The sequence below is a fragment of the Hibiscus syriacus genome, unplaced genomic scaffold, assembly GCF_006381635.1.
Source record: "Hibiscus syriacus cultivar Baekdansim isolate YM2019G1 unplaced genomic scaffold, ASM638163v2 tig00117005_pilon, whole genome shotgun sequence".
Lineage (NCBI taxonomy): Eukaryota > Viridiplantae > Streptophyta > Magnoliopsida > Malvales > Malvaceae > Hibiscus > Hibiscus syriacus.
Genome location: NW_024063519.1, coordinates 103,279 through 117,990, shown reverse-complemented (window position 1 = coordinate 117,990; position 14,712 = coordinate 103,279). Strand labels below are relative to the sequence as shown.

Genomic DNA, 14,712 nt, shown 5'->3' with positions numbered 1-14,712 from the left:
CAATTTGATGCAGGAAGGCCGCAGAGTCGTTTTCTTGCTTGGTATAAAAAATGGAGGTACATATTTCTAAAATTGAAACCGAGTGGCCTGAGAAAGGAGATTCTTCAGGTAAACACTTGCTTAAATACTAAATATTAATTCCGAGCCTTTGTTTTTTACCCCTTTGTATCTCTTGTTTATCTTTGAAATCGTTTGTTGTCGTTCTACTCTTTGTTTGTCTGTAGAAGTTTTTGGTGAGCAGAAACTTAAAGAACTTATTGCTGAAGGTGATTTGGACTTCGATGGGTGGGCTAAGCTTATCTTGGAGGTTGAGAATTTGTTCAATGTAAGTTTATTTAATCAGTTTCCTATTCCTTTGTGTTTGTTTATAATGCTGATAAATGGGTTACTCATATTTATAATGTTTCATGTTGATCATTTGCAGGCTGACATAGAGAAAATATGTTTAGTTTGATTCCTTATTGTCTGAGTTTCCTTTGTGCTATGGTCACTGGAGAAAGTATGCTGATCACATGATACGCTTATGCACCATTGACAAAGCTGTTGATATCTTTGAACGAGCTGTGCAATCGGCAACATACTCTGTTGGTGTTTGGGTTGACTATTGTGGCTTTGCTGTTTCATTTTTTGAAGATGATAATGATATTCGTTGGTAATCTCAATGATTGAAATTATAGTATGTGTTAAGAAACAAGCAATGGCTGTAAATACAAGAGATGATTGCTTCTTTGATGCTTTTGTTATTCTTGAAATATTTGTTAGACTAATACACCATGCTACCTGACAATAGATATATTTTTATTACCAAAGGTTTTGGAATAACAGAGTTGTCTACTTAACGATAACATTCATGAATGTAAATTGATAAATGCACTATCCTGGCAGTTGATGTATGCATGTTGCACTTTAGGAATGTTTTTAGTGCCTAAAGTCTTTTAATGATGAGAAAAATTGGCTTCACGAGTTACTTGTATCCATGATTTTAATAAATTTAGTGTTGGACAATGAAAATATTGATTGAAGTGATTGATTGTTTGGGAAAATTACACTTAACTCTGTGGTGGTTTAGCTGAACAGATGGACTAACCACCGTACTCTGTTGGGGTTGGCTGAACTGAATCTTTATTATGTTAGCTTTATTGGTATGATCCTGATTTTGGTTTAAGGATAAGATTGTATATTTGTCTCTTCATGTGGATATCTGGATTATTTTATATCAAATTGTTTTCTAAATACTATCTGGTTTGGCCTAACATCACAATCTTTTGCGCTTTCATTATCAATGCATCAACCTGATATGAGGTTTTATTGATGATGCATGTATTTACACCTGCCCTGCCGTTTTTACCAAGGTCTTGAATATTCTTGCTTCATGATACATTTATGATATATATAATCTTTCTGGAAATTGTTCACAGGTTGTTTAAAAGAGCCATGTCCTTTGTTGGAAAGGATTACTTATGTCATACCTTGTGGGATAAGTATGTTGAGTTTGAGTTTTCTCGGCAACAATGGAGTTCCTTAGCTAATGTTTGTATCCAAACTCTAAGATTTCCATCGAAAAAGCTACATCGTTATTATGAAAGGTATTTTCACTTCTTTATAGAACCTTGAGAGGAGTCCTTAGTTTTTCCTTTGTACTAGTTTGTACACCTATAATTACGTGGTTATGTATTGTCTGCTATGATTTCTAAGAAAATCTTGTTTCATGGACTAGAAAAGCTTAAACGAACACTTCAGAAAAAATTGACTTGCAAAATCCAGCTGAATTTATTGGTGTTATGCTTGAATATTGCATCATAGTAAAATCTCCAGTCCAACTACTTTACAGAGAACAGGTATTTTGGACCATAAACGAGTATTTATTTTTCACTTGCTACAGATATATCCTTTAAATCCAATAATATGTTGTCTCTACCTCATTATACACTGCTGTTTGGTGACCATGATGCATTATTAAAACCCCTGAATGCCTATGATAGTTTCATGGTATTTTACGTATATTTATGAGATTCTTCATCTGATCGGTTATTAGTGTGGTGGTATTATGCTTCAGCACTTCTTTGATTTGGGTAGCTGCTGATGTATTAGCTTAGTATGATATTATCTAGCATATCTTCGATCTTTGTTGTGCCCTTGCATATTTCTCTCTTTGTTTGCCTCTTATCATTTGATGCTATGATATTATTATCGTACAACCATTTGTGTTTGTCTTCAGTTTCGAGATGTTGGCTGCCACTTGGAAAGAGGAGATGCAATTTCCAAATGATATGGATTTGCAATTAGATCCCGAAGTAGAAAATGAAGTCTCTTCAAGTTCTACTGATGCAGAAATTTCTTGTGTTGTCAAAGACTTGCTGGATGCTTCTACTACTGGCATGGATGGAGCTAAAGCATTGGCAAAATACTTGTCCATTGGGAAGCAACTTTACCAGGAGGCGTCCAAGTTGGATGAAAAAATACATCACTTTGAGGCTGGCATTCGAAGGCCTTATTTTCATTAAAGGAGCTTGATATCAATCAACTGGAGAACTGGCATGAGTATTTGAACTTTGTAGAGATCCATGGTGATTTTGATTGGGTATGGATATGGTATATAAATTGGTTCTCATCTTTTCTTGCCTTTAATTGGTATCTGAGTTTTCTTTTGCATTGTAGGCTGTTAAACTTTATGACAGATGCTTAATTTCATGTGCGAATTATCCTGAGTTTTGGATGCGATATGTGGATTTCATGGAAAGTAAGGGTGGAAGAGAGATAGCAAACCTTGCACTGGCCCGAGCTACAGAAATTTTTCTGAAGGTACTTATCCTTGTACTGTGCTTATACTCTTTCATAAAAGCAGTACAGTAGTTTTAATGGATACTACCAATTCAGAACATCTTATCTTCTAATTTGCAATTTGCATAATGTAGCTTATCACAATTTGATGTAGGTGTATTGTAGTTGCAAGTTCCTTATATAGTTATATGTTGTACTGGACTATTGAAGAATACTTATTTTTTCGTCAGAACTAAGAAATTATAATCTCAACATTCCTGTGTTATTCTTTAGGCAACTCGAGTGAAAAGCCAGTGATTAGCTCACTTATGCTACGTTTTTTACATTTCCAAAACTCTGTTAATAATTCCAAAGCTGTTTCTTCCGTACTGAAATTTTAGTTCACTGCTTCTATTTATAGGATGCTTTCTCCATTGCTTTATATGTGACTGGAGATGTTTATGTCCTTCCTCGTATGTACGTTGCAGAGAATGCCAGTGATCCACCTTTTCAGTGCTAGGTTTAAGGAGAAAATAAGGGACGTTTCAGGTGAATTTGTAGCACTTCTACATTATGAGACAGAATCAGATCTTAGCTTTGTTGAAATTGTATCAATAAAAGGTAACCTGGAAAAGCGATTAGCAAGCAGTTCTCTATCTTCATTTAGACTATAAGAATGGGCTTGGTGGTTGGTAGTAATTTCTTATATATGCACGTGCTTTCCCCAATTTGTCAGGGCAACTTTGTAGCAGCTTCTAATAATTACAAGGAGGCAGTGGAAATTGCTTCTGCAAAGAAAAAGTTTGACATTCTTCCCATATTGTATATTAATTTTTCACGACTTCAATACATGGTGGGTAAAGGATTTTCCTTGATCAATTCAACCTAAACCTTCTACGTGCTATTTTTTTTCTTACAGAATTTTGTTTTCAGATTACGAGTGACAGTGTTGCTGCTAGAGACATCTTAATAGATGGTATTAAATGTCTGCCTCATTGCAAAGTGCTGTTGGAGGTAGTTATCCTCAACTTATAATTTGTCCGGTGTGGAATCTTGAATAGAACATTTATGCTGCCTTCAGCCATATAACAGTTAATTGGTGATTTTGCAGGCATGGTACAAAACTAGAAATCTATCGTCCCCTCTTTTCCCAACTCTTCAACTCATTTAATCTCTTGTTTATTGGAGTTTGACTTCTATTGAATGATAAAAAGGTTTTAATCATTCTGATGCTTATGTAGGAACTGATAAAATTTGGAATGATGTGTGGAGGGCCTAAGGACATACATGTGTTAGATGCTATAATAAATGATGTGATATCTCTAGGGCCATCACAAGGTATGGATTCAAAAGAAGCAGAGAAGATATCAAGCTTATATCTACAGGTAAACTTTTTCTCTTCGAATTTTTCCACAGCTGTTTATGTTTTGGAGAAGCATGTAAGAGGATGTTATTTATCCTATTGTAACTTGTATTTTTGTCCCTTATTGATTGTTAAACTCATTTAATCTGTTTTGGCCTTTCACTATGGCCAAAGTGATTAAAACCCTTTCTAACTATTCATGTTGCTCTCTCTCTCTCTATTCTACATATGAACTCACATGGGAATCTTCTTTCTGAAAACTAACCAGTTAGTGGACTTGGAATTTTTGGCTTTTTTTTATAGGAATAACAGGCCTCATTAAAAACCTCCTTGATTAACGGAGCTTGATAATAAGCTCCTTAATCTGCAGAGGGAGGAAGAGAGCCTTAAAAATTTTATTACTCATACGAAATTACATAATATTTAACAAAAACTCCAAACTGAAAAACACAACAAACTTAACCACTCAACTAACAACCAAAAACCTAAAAACTCAAACAATAAAACCCACTGATAATGCCTAACAATCAACCAATTCCCATCTTTGCTAAACTATCAGCCTCCCCATTACATGCCCTTGGAATCCATCTAACTGAGTGCACCCTATCCGAGATGAGTGATGAAATCTCCTTAACTAGAGGTAAGATAAAAACAGGTGCCAAAGTTGGGGACAATATCCATTCCACAGCCGACTTACAGTCACTTTCCACAATCAACCTTCCAACAGTAACCCAACAAGAAGACATATAGATTTCAATTTTGGGTTTGATTGGTGATGAATATCTTTACCATTTTCAATATCTTTGTATGAAAATATATTTAGTTGCCAGCTCTCCAAGATCCTGTTTTAGTATGACAGTGGCTGTAATATGGCCATAAGTTCTTTGTATCTTGCCTAGAATTTGTTTTTGATCAAAATTTATCTGGTAGTGGAAATATTACCCATGCAACAAACTTAAAGATAGTGGAGAATGGAAAAAGACTGTTGTTGTTGTTGTTTCTAAATTATTAGGAGCTGATTGGCCAAAGTACTTTTGTGTGGGCCAGTTTGTTGATCTTTGTGGAACCATAGATGATATAAGAAAAGCATGGAATCGCCACATAAAGTGTTTTCCTGATTCTGCAAGGAAGAGCACTTACAAGTTTTCTGTTGTTAATGGTATAAAATCTATATCCTTGATGATGGCTGCTGCCAGAAGACAAGAAAGCCCTGGTTTTTCGCCTTCACATCCATCTGGAGATGGAAGTTCAGACATCTCAGTTCGGTCACTATCTCAAGACAATATATTGGAACCTCCTAACGTTGATGATTCCCAGCCTTACCATGATGCCTTGGATTGTGTATCAGACAAGAAATCATCATTGCTGGAAGATCATGAAATTCCCCTTTCCCAGGCTACAGTCAACAATCTTCAATCAGGAGAATTTGATGAACGATTGCAGGGGGAAATGCAGCAGAGTTCACAGGATGATTCAAAGCATGCCAGAGAAGAAGATATAAAAGCTAATGCCAATATTTCATCTTGTAATTTAATATGTGATAGTGGAAAAGGAAGTTGAAGCTTTAGAAACTTCAGAAGAATATTCTAAGGAAAATGACTTCCAGCCAGAGCATGATCATAAATCTGAACACGATGTAAACAGACTTCCTTTGGAGAGACTTTCATTGAGTCATCTAGATTGTGAGGCTTCGGATTCAATCAATATGGTGAATCAAGGTGAAACTTCTGTAGAAACCAGCTTATCGAATGAAAGCATGATGAAAAAAGAACCTCAAGAAACCAACAAGCTCGATGGAGTTACACCAGAGGGCCCTCAAAGTAATGGTGGAGGTAATCTGGAATCTAGCCCAAGGAATGCTCAAGCATCTGTGTAACATCCTCCATACCGGGTTAGTGATCAAATTGTGAAATTATAAAATTCAGTGACCAAAGTAGATAAATTGGAATCTGAGTGATTGGGAATTGGACCAGTGGTTAGCTTTGATGACAAAAATAAAGGATGTCAAACTGTCAGAGCTGGTGGAGGACTCTCTTTCTTGGTCTGCTAGTGGAGATGGACTGTTTTCGGTTAAATCATGCAAGAAAAACATTGGCTCGGAGGTAGGGAGTAATGATGTGTGGCTACAAGGAGTTTGGAAGGGTTTGGCTCCACCGAGAGTGGAAGCTTTTCTATGGCAACTTGCACATCAGAAATTGGCAGTTAAGGCTGAGTTGGTTAAGAGGAGTTTCTTTAGGGGAAGATATACAGCGTCCTTTCTGCAAGATTCAGGAGGAAACAGTTCAACACTTATTTATTTCCTGTATTGTTGCTTAGAATTTGTGGAATAAAATAGCTAGCTTCTGGGATATTTCGTTTGTTCTTCCTCAAGACCCTCATGCTTTGCTTAGTTCCTGGGGTGAGTTGAGGGGAAACTCGACGATATGGAAGTTTATTCCAGGTGTATCTTCTGGTCAATCTGGAAAGCCAGGAATGCTATAGTGTTCGAAGGTTCTAACCTGGACAGCATGTCTCTGTTCTTTACAGTTAGATTCAGGCTATCAAAATGGTTTTTAGCCAAGTTTCCTACGGTTAATATTCAGGATTTGCTAATTGGTAATCCATCTCTAGCAGATGGGTTTCTCTAACTTTAGTCAAAGTTGGTCATAATCTGCGTTGGATTCCCCCCTTGATTTCTTAAGATGAACGTTGATGGAGCTGTTAGGCTTGGAGGCTCGGGTGGAGGTATAGGAGGTATATTGAGAGATTCGGAGTGTTGCACGCTTTTGACTTTTTCAGAGAAAGTAGACCAAGTTACTCCTCCGCTAGCTGAATTAAAGGCTATTAAAAGGGGTATTGAAATTTTTCTGGCTTCAGTTTGGGTTTCTGTTGGGAGATTGATTGTTGAGAGTGATTGCAAGTCGGTAGTGGAATGGATTAAATCACCGGCTTTGGCTCCTGTTTTCTACTTGTCTTTGGTTAATCAGAATTTTGACTCTTTCAAATGGCAAGGTTCATTCAGTGAGGTGGATTCCAAGAGCGAGCAATGGGGAGGCTGATAGCTTAGCTAAGAAAGGGATAGGTTGACTGTAAGGACCTGTCACTGGATTTTCTGGTCCAGCGAGAAGGTCTATTAGAAAATTGTTGTTAAGTTTTATGGGATGTATTGTGGTGTAGTGTTTAAATCTTATGTAAGATTATATTATCAATAAAGTTTTTAAGGCACTCTTTTCCTCCTTCCGCTGATTAAGGAGCTTACCACTAAGTTCCTTTAATCAAGAAGGAGGTTTTTAACGAGGCCTTCCATTCCTATCAAAAAAAAAATGGGAATGTTTTGTGTAGGATCAATTAACAAAGAAGGAGGAACTAAAGGGGTAAAGGAGTCTTTTAATAGGGGAAATAATTAAATATTAGATGAAGATATTTAAATCCACGTGGAAGGCAAATGAAGAGAACAAAAGTTTCCAGATTTCTCTTCTTCTTCACTTCTTCTTCTCCATCGAGAGACCAAGCTAAATGTGAGTTTTCTTGTTGATTAAATTCTTGATGAATTTAAGGTTTCTTATTGATCCTTAGTTGATAACTAAGCTTAAGGAAAGCTTAGATTATCTTAAAACCATAAGATGAGGAGAATATGAAGAATCAAAGAAAGGAAGTAGAAAAGTGAAATCTTGGATTAGAGTTCCTAATAAGAATTAGAAGTGGAATTTGACTTGTCATAAAGCTAACTAAGAAGTATGAGGTGTTAGAATTCAAATTATAACATGTTGGAATTTGGGTTAGATTCTTAAATTCTACATGGAGAATTGGATTTTTAAGTTTCAAAAAGTATGGAATGGATAATAATTAGTTTAAGTAAGAGTATGCAAGTTAAGGATATATAAAGAGGGGAAATATAAAGTGTTAAGTAGACTAAGAAGAGATTTTCGTGCTAAAATGACAATTCTGGGCAATGTGCATCGATGCACATTCATTGTGCACCGATGCATCGATGATAAATCCCAGAAATTGTTTAAGGTGCATCGATGCACATGCAGTGCATCGATGCATTAATTTAAAAAGAAAACATCGAATAGGATTTATGCATCGATGCATAAGGAGTGCATCGATGCATCCCCATTAAATACAAACATCGAATAGGATTTATGCATCGATGCATACCTCCATTAAAAGATGAAAATTATTTTTCTTTTAGCCTAAGAAATGATAGTTTAGAATATATTAATTAGTATACTGATAAGTATCAATGAATTACTATGTAGATATCGAGCCTAAACGAGTTCCGGAACCATCAACAAGTAGGATCAATCGAGGGAAAGACAAAGAATCTAGGTGAGTGCATATGCATAGCATGAATATGTATTTTATTCAGTTCTAGACTTGTGATAAGTCTAGATTCAATATTTTGATACATGATAGTATTTCATATTATGATATATGACATTAATCCATACCATATGTATTATGGGACATGAATATGCAAGAAAAAGTTATATGAGTTATGTGATAAAGGTATGAAAATAATATGTCTACGTGATACAAATAAGATAAATTGTGAAAGCCCATGTTATGTAAATGAGAACTATAGGTATAGTTAACATGTCAAGGGTAGAGGGTCTATGTGGTCCTTCGGGACATATATGTATTCTTTGGAACATATGTGAGGTCTGGTGAGACACATACTTGATCCTTGGCATATGTATATGATTCTTAAGGAATGATATGTGGTCCTTCGGGACATATATGTATTCTTTGGAACATGTGTGAGGTCTGGTGAGACACATACTTGATCCTTGGCATATGTATATGATTCTTAAGGAATGATATGTGGTCCTTATGGACATTATTATATGGCACTACGGTGTAATTCTACGCGGCACTCCGGTGCAATTCTACGTGGCACTTAGGTGCAATTATATGAGCTGTGGTGACAGCATAGTGCACAACCTCACAATACTCACATACCTTAGGTTCTCTGTATGGTACCATGGGCTAATGAACTTACTAAGGCGAACTTATGAATGTGAATTTGATAAGTATATGTGTAAGAAACATGGTTCTGGTTATTGCATTGTTTACATACATCTTATCATTGCAACCCATCTTATTTTGGCAATTATTTTATATCTATCGATATTATTATTATATTGCCTCACTAAGTCGATGACTTAATGTGTGAGTGTTTCATACGTAGGATCCGATAAAGTAGACGATCGAGGTTAAGCAGTTGGACAACATTACTCCTGCAACTATCAGATCAGAAGCAACTTAATCAGTATGCCATTTTGTTATGAAAATGGATGTTGGCATGTAACTAAAGAGTTAAATTGTGTATGCTCTGAATATTTTGGTAAACTTATATTACCATATGTATATTATTGTATTTTTCGTAATATAAGTTCAAATATTTTGCTATTATTTGTAATGAGTTGTGTTTTAAAAGTCAATGTAATATCTCTAACTCGTATCCGGGTTGGATACGGGTTGGGGGTGTTACAATCTGATTCTGCTGGAATTCAGACTGAAATGGTAAGTCCTTAATCTTTGGCAAGTCAGCAGAACATCAAGAAAACAGAGCTACTTTTGCAGTGGACACCTCCAGATGATGGTGGAAGCTGGAATAAAAGGATTAGTGCTGACAGAGTTCATCGAGCAAATAAATCTGGCCATAGAAGGTACTCTCATAAAAGGCTGCATCAAAGGCAACAGATGTCTCCAAACAGGCAGTATCCGCGAAATGAAACTGGCACACAAATGCCTGTGAGTCAAGGTTGTCCCAGTCAGTCTATGCATTCACAGAGCCCACAAGTTCATCAAGGTGACCAATCACAGAGTCGGTACCCCACATCTACTGCTCATCCTAATTTAGCTACAGTTCATACCTGGTCTATGCAGAATATGAACCAACAGAATTTTTGCCCCAAGTCAGATTCCACCAGTTCCCCTACCTGCTTATCCTCAACCACATATCCCTCAACATTCCATGCAAAGCAATGAGCAACATGGGCAAATGCAGAATAACCAAGCATATAATCAAATGTGGCAATATTATTACTACCAACAGCAACAGCAGCAGCAATTTCTTTTGCAGCAGCCCCAGCAGCAGCTTTTACAGCAACAGTATCAACAACACCAACAGCTGCTGCAAGTGCAGCAACAATTTCTTCAACAGCAATCATCACCCTATCGGCAGCCACAGCTACTACAGAATTAGCAGCAACAACAATTTATTCAACATCAGCCTCAACAATATCTTCAGCAGCAGCAGCTTCAGCCGCTAGGCTCTTATCAGCAGCAATTTCCACCACCAAATCACTATCTTTACTTGCAGCAGCAGCAAGAACAAGAAAAAAGACAAGAAGGGCAGGTCACAACTTCTCAGGTTCAGATGCAGAATGACTGGAGCAAAGAGGTGTGCTTTCATTAACACACTAGTACAAGGAATCTGTTCATTAACACACTGGTGCATGGTGGGATCATTTAGATATAGGTTTAATTTGAACCTAAATACCTATAACCTGAAATGATCACATTACATCTGTAGCAGTGCAGTCTACTCTTAAATGGAAAATATCTTTTAGTCATAAGAAGGGGATACAAATTAGAACTTTTTCTCTTATATTTAAGTTGTCATCCTGACGGAAAATTAATATTTCTTGTAGGAATCCATGATGGAACCAGGTCGACAAACAACATTGCAGGTTAGTTGAAGTACTATTCTCTTCTAATTAGAGTTTATGCGGTGAATAAGATTAGATTTTTAGCTGAGATTAGACATGTCTTAAAGAGTTTTAATGGAAAATCCATCTTCTCTAAAGCTGGTGAATAATCAGAGTTCCTCCTTTCGATCTGGTTAAGTTGCTTGCGATGAATTTATAATGCTTCCTACCTGCTTTTTCATCAACCTCACTTTTGAAATATTGTTCTCAATAATTGTTGGTCCAGAACAAATTCTATTTCAAATATATGAATGTTCATCTCTTTTGTGAATCAGTCGTACACATTGATTTCTTTCTTATAATGCAGGGCCAAGATTCATTGTCTAGCAGGAATGATGCATCTGGAACTGTATTATCTGCAATATCTCCCAATTCCCAGCAATGATCTTTCTCAAGCCAATGATATTGAGTCAAAGTGATGTGCTGATGCGGTGTTATCTCCTGTACTAGGGATGGTTCCTGTTAGGTGTCCCAACTTCAATGACTATAGAACATGAAACTTTTTGTTAACTGATCTGTTACTTGACCTGAAATCTTTAGGTCGCTGACAATTGGAACTTTTGCTACAAAAAGTCATGTGGTAAAATCAACACATTACTCTGATCATCCAGATCTCTAGATCTAAGATGATGTCTTAATTAATTAACTAGTCGAATGTCCACTAAGAAGGCTGGGAGTAAAGGAATGATGCAGGCTCGGGAAGAACATTGTGGCATCGTTAGTCATCTGGGGAAGGTTAGTTCATGACTGATGCTGCCACCTAATATGGCTCTCTTACAGGAACTAGAAACCTGGGTTCAGACATTTTCAGAGACTATAATTTAAACCTGATCAACTTGTTTCATATCAAGAATGTTAACGAAATAGTCGCTGCTACACATGCCCGTTTTGGATAACCAGAAATTAAAAAAATTAAGTCAATAGCAATTGGTAATGATAAATAAGAAACCTAGTGAAGAAATGAAAACAATTACAAAACCAAATGGAATTTGGTCCAAAATAACATTCTAAGTAAAAATTAGCAGTTATTCGACTGCTAAAGAAATTCCAAATGACTTTGCCAACTTGCTGTGAACAATTAGATTGTCAAATTGGAGGACGTTAATATAAACGACAATTCTTTTTATAATCTCAAAACATGATTCAATTTGGTTTTTTGTTTTGTTACATCGGGAACTCAAAAGGGGTAGTTGGTGAGTTTTGAACCATAAACACGTTTATTATAATTTCTTAAAATAGTTGTATGAATCAACTTCATTAAATTTTAGGTTCCCAATAGTTTCTAAGTACAGTGGATTAGCCTTAGGTTCCCAATAGTTTCGAAGTACAGCTGATTAGCCATCGGTGAGTCATTGCTAAGTGAAATTGAGTTGTAACAATATGTCTGGGTTTGTTCATACTATAACTATAACAAATATAATAGCAGATTTGATTTTTTGGTATTTTCCCTCCATTATCTGCAAATGGGTGGCTAAAGTCTTTCAAGTAATTCAATTCAAACACAGATTCAGTTGGATTTGAAGTGATGATTTGATGTACTATACTTATCCGCTTGTGGTTGCATTAATGAAAGGAACAATGTGACTAGAACTATGTTTTGATTTTATCTGCAACAGTTGAGACTTGAGATGAACACTAATTTACTTAATCGTGGAGACAGTTGGAAAGAAAAGGAGCAGTGCAGGTGTTTTAGAAAACAAAAGCCAGTGGCTCATATTTAACAAAGATATTCAATATTCTTTTATATGTTTGTTGGGAAGTTTCATTTATTTGGGATGTGCAGTGCACTGTCCAATAGAAATGGACCAAACTGCTGGTGCCTTATCTTCTCTGTTCATAGTTATTGTCAAAACAAACATGGTATATTATTTTGATATCTTATGCTTCTCACAAAGCCGACAAATTTTTCGTCCCGTCTCTTTGGTCCCGTGGCAGTGGGCTTACAAATTTCTATTTCAACCCTTTACTTTTAGGACTGCCAAGCACCACACCATGTCCCCTTACTGATATTCTTTGTTTTAACATTTATTAAACTTACAGCTTCCTGGCTCTCCGAACATGATGTGATTGATTTCGTCAAGTTGATGATACGATTTGAGGAACTGCTTTTATTGCTGTGGTGTGTCTCATTTTTACCATTTGAGATGAGAGAAGTTGAAAAAAAAAGAATCTTATTTCGAAACAAGCACGGTGAGAAAAGGGTCTCGTAGACAAAAGTTGACATATGGTATGAGAGTGACAGTGTTTGCTGTTACTATAATCATGGTTCGGTTACATAATTATTGTATCCAAAATTGATTCAAGACAGGTTTTATCAAGAAGAACCTTGATTAGGTAAATGAAAACTAGTAACAACAAAGCTAAATATGCGTAAGGATGGGATGAGATAAGATCTACTTATAGGCTACTCTTTTTTACCAAAAACAAATGAGTTCTTTAGAAGGTAACCTATCAGCAAACCAAACCCGAACTTGAGAGTGGAAGAAGAACAAAAACCCAATACTACTTTTTCATCATCAGCTGCAAATAACATGAAACCCAAAGGCAAAGCCATTGCTCAGTGCAATGCAGATGCTGGGCTTGTGGCAGAGTTTGAGCAGTCAGGTGTGTCTGGTAAGTCTAACTATTCAAGATCAGTTGTTTATGCTCCGCAAAGTGTACCTGAAGAACAAATAACTGCTAATTTGTCAAAAATCCTTGAACGCTTTGGTTGTATGATTGCTATTGAAGAACCAACCTTTAGGATCATTAGTTATAGTGAGAACTGCTTTGAGTTGTTGGGTTTGCATTTGGATAGCAAAGATAAGTCCAAAGGGTTCAAGGATTTGATTGGAATGGATGCAAGAAGCCTTTTTATTCCTTCATCACGGGATTCCTTGGGAAAAGCCATGGCTTCTACAGATATTTCTTTGTTAAATCCAATTTGGGTTTATTCCAAGAGCAGTCGGAAGACATTTTTTGCTATATTGCATAGGATTGATGTGGGAACTGTGATCGACTTGGAACCTGCACGGTTAGAGGATCTTGCATTATCATTTACTGGTGCTGTGCATTCACAGAAACTTGCTGTTAGGGAAATTGCTATGTTACAGTCACTCCGTGGTGGTGATATCGGTTTATTATGTGATACAGTTGCTGAGGATGTTCAAAAGATTACTGGCTATGACAGGGTTATGGTGTACAAGTTCCATTATGATTATCATGGTGAAGTTGTGTCAGAAATCCGGAGGTCTGATTTAGAGCCATACTTGGGTGTGCATTATCCAGTCACAGATATACCCCAAGCTGTTCGCTTTTTGTTCAAGCAGAATCGGGTGAGATTAATCTGCGATTGTCATGCAAATCCAGTCAAGGTCATTCAAAGTAATGAGCTGCAGCGGCCTCTCTGCTTTGCAAATTCAACATTAAGGTCACCTCATGGATGCCACATACAGTACATGGAAAACATGGGCTCCATTGCCTCATTAGTGATGGCAGTCGTTATTAATGGTAATGATTCAAAAAAGCTCTGGGGACTGGTTGTCTGTCATCACACTTCTCGACGCTATGTGCCTTTCCCCCCTTCGACAGAAGATTCCTTCATAACCTCGATTTTTGACATGCCATGCCCAAGTTACTACATGGTTAATCCATCAGAGATGACTTTTTTTCTTCTTCTGTGCTTGTAGCTGGCTCACCCCGGTAAAGGCATTCCTAACGTTGGAAACCAATCTACAACACGATAAGGCATAGCGCTAAACAGGTCACGAAAGCTTCTAAATAAGATGAATAGTGATGTTCACTATGTCAGGGAACATAGAAAATGCTACTTCCTCATCGATGTCAAAATTAGAATAAGGAAAGCAAAAGGCATAAAACCAGAGTGACATGAAGCTCTTCAAGCAACCTCTT

The 14,712-nt window shown here is 36.7% G+C and overlaps 1 protein-coding gene and 1 pseudogene across 1 annotated transcript; both read left to right on the top strand.

The window, feature by feature from the left end:
• Positions 1-11,330, top strand: LOC120195019 (annotated as a pseudogene).
• A 145-nt stretch (positions 11,331-11,475) lies between these two features.
• Positions 11,476-14,546, top strand: LOC120195017 (phytochrome E-like). Its single transcript, XM_039197163.1, has 6 exons — positions 11,476-11,556; positions 12,438-12,505; positions 12,605-12,681; positions 12,862-12,940; positions 13,277-14,444; positions 14,490-14,546. The coding sequence occupies exons 1-6, from the start codon at positions 11,476-11,478 to the stop codon at positions 14,544-14,546; spliced, it is 1,530 nt and encodes a 509-aa protein (XP_039053094.1).
• The last annotated feature ends 166 nt before the right edge of the window (positions 14,547-14,712 follow it).

What these genes read in the sequence shown, in the direction of transcription:
- LOC120195017 (XM_039197163.1), top strand. Translation starts at nt 11,476, where the DNA reads ATGTCCACTAAGAAGGCTGGGAGTAAAGGAATGATGCAGGCTCGGGAA. An exon ending in TCGTTAGTCATCTGGGGAAG is followed by an intron (nt 11,557 to 12,437) that starts GTTAGTTCATGA and finishes TATCTGCAACAG; the next exon opens with TTGAGACTTGAGATGAACAC. An exon ending in TTATTGTCAAAACAAACATG is followed by an intron (nt 12,682 to 12,861) that starts GTATATTATTTT and finishes TTAAACTTACAG; the next exon opens with CTTCCTGGCTCTCCGAACAT.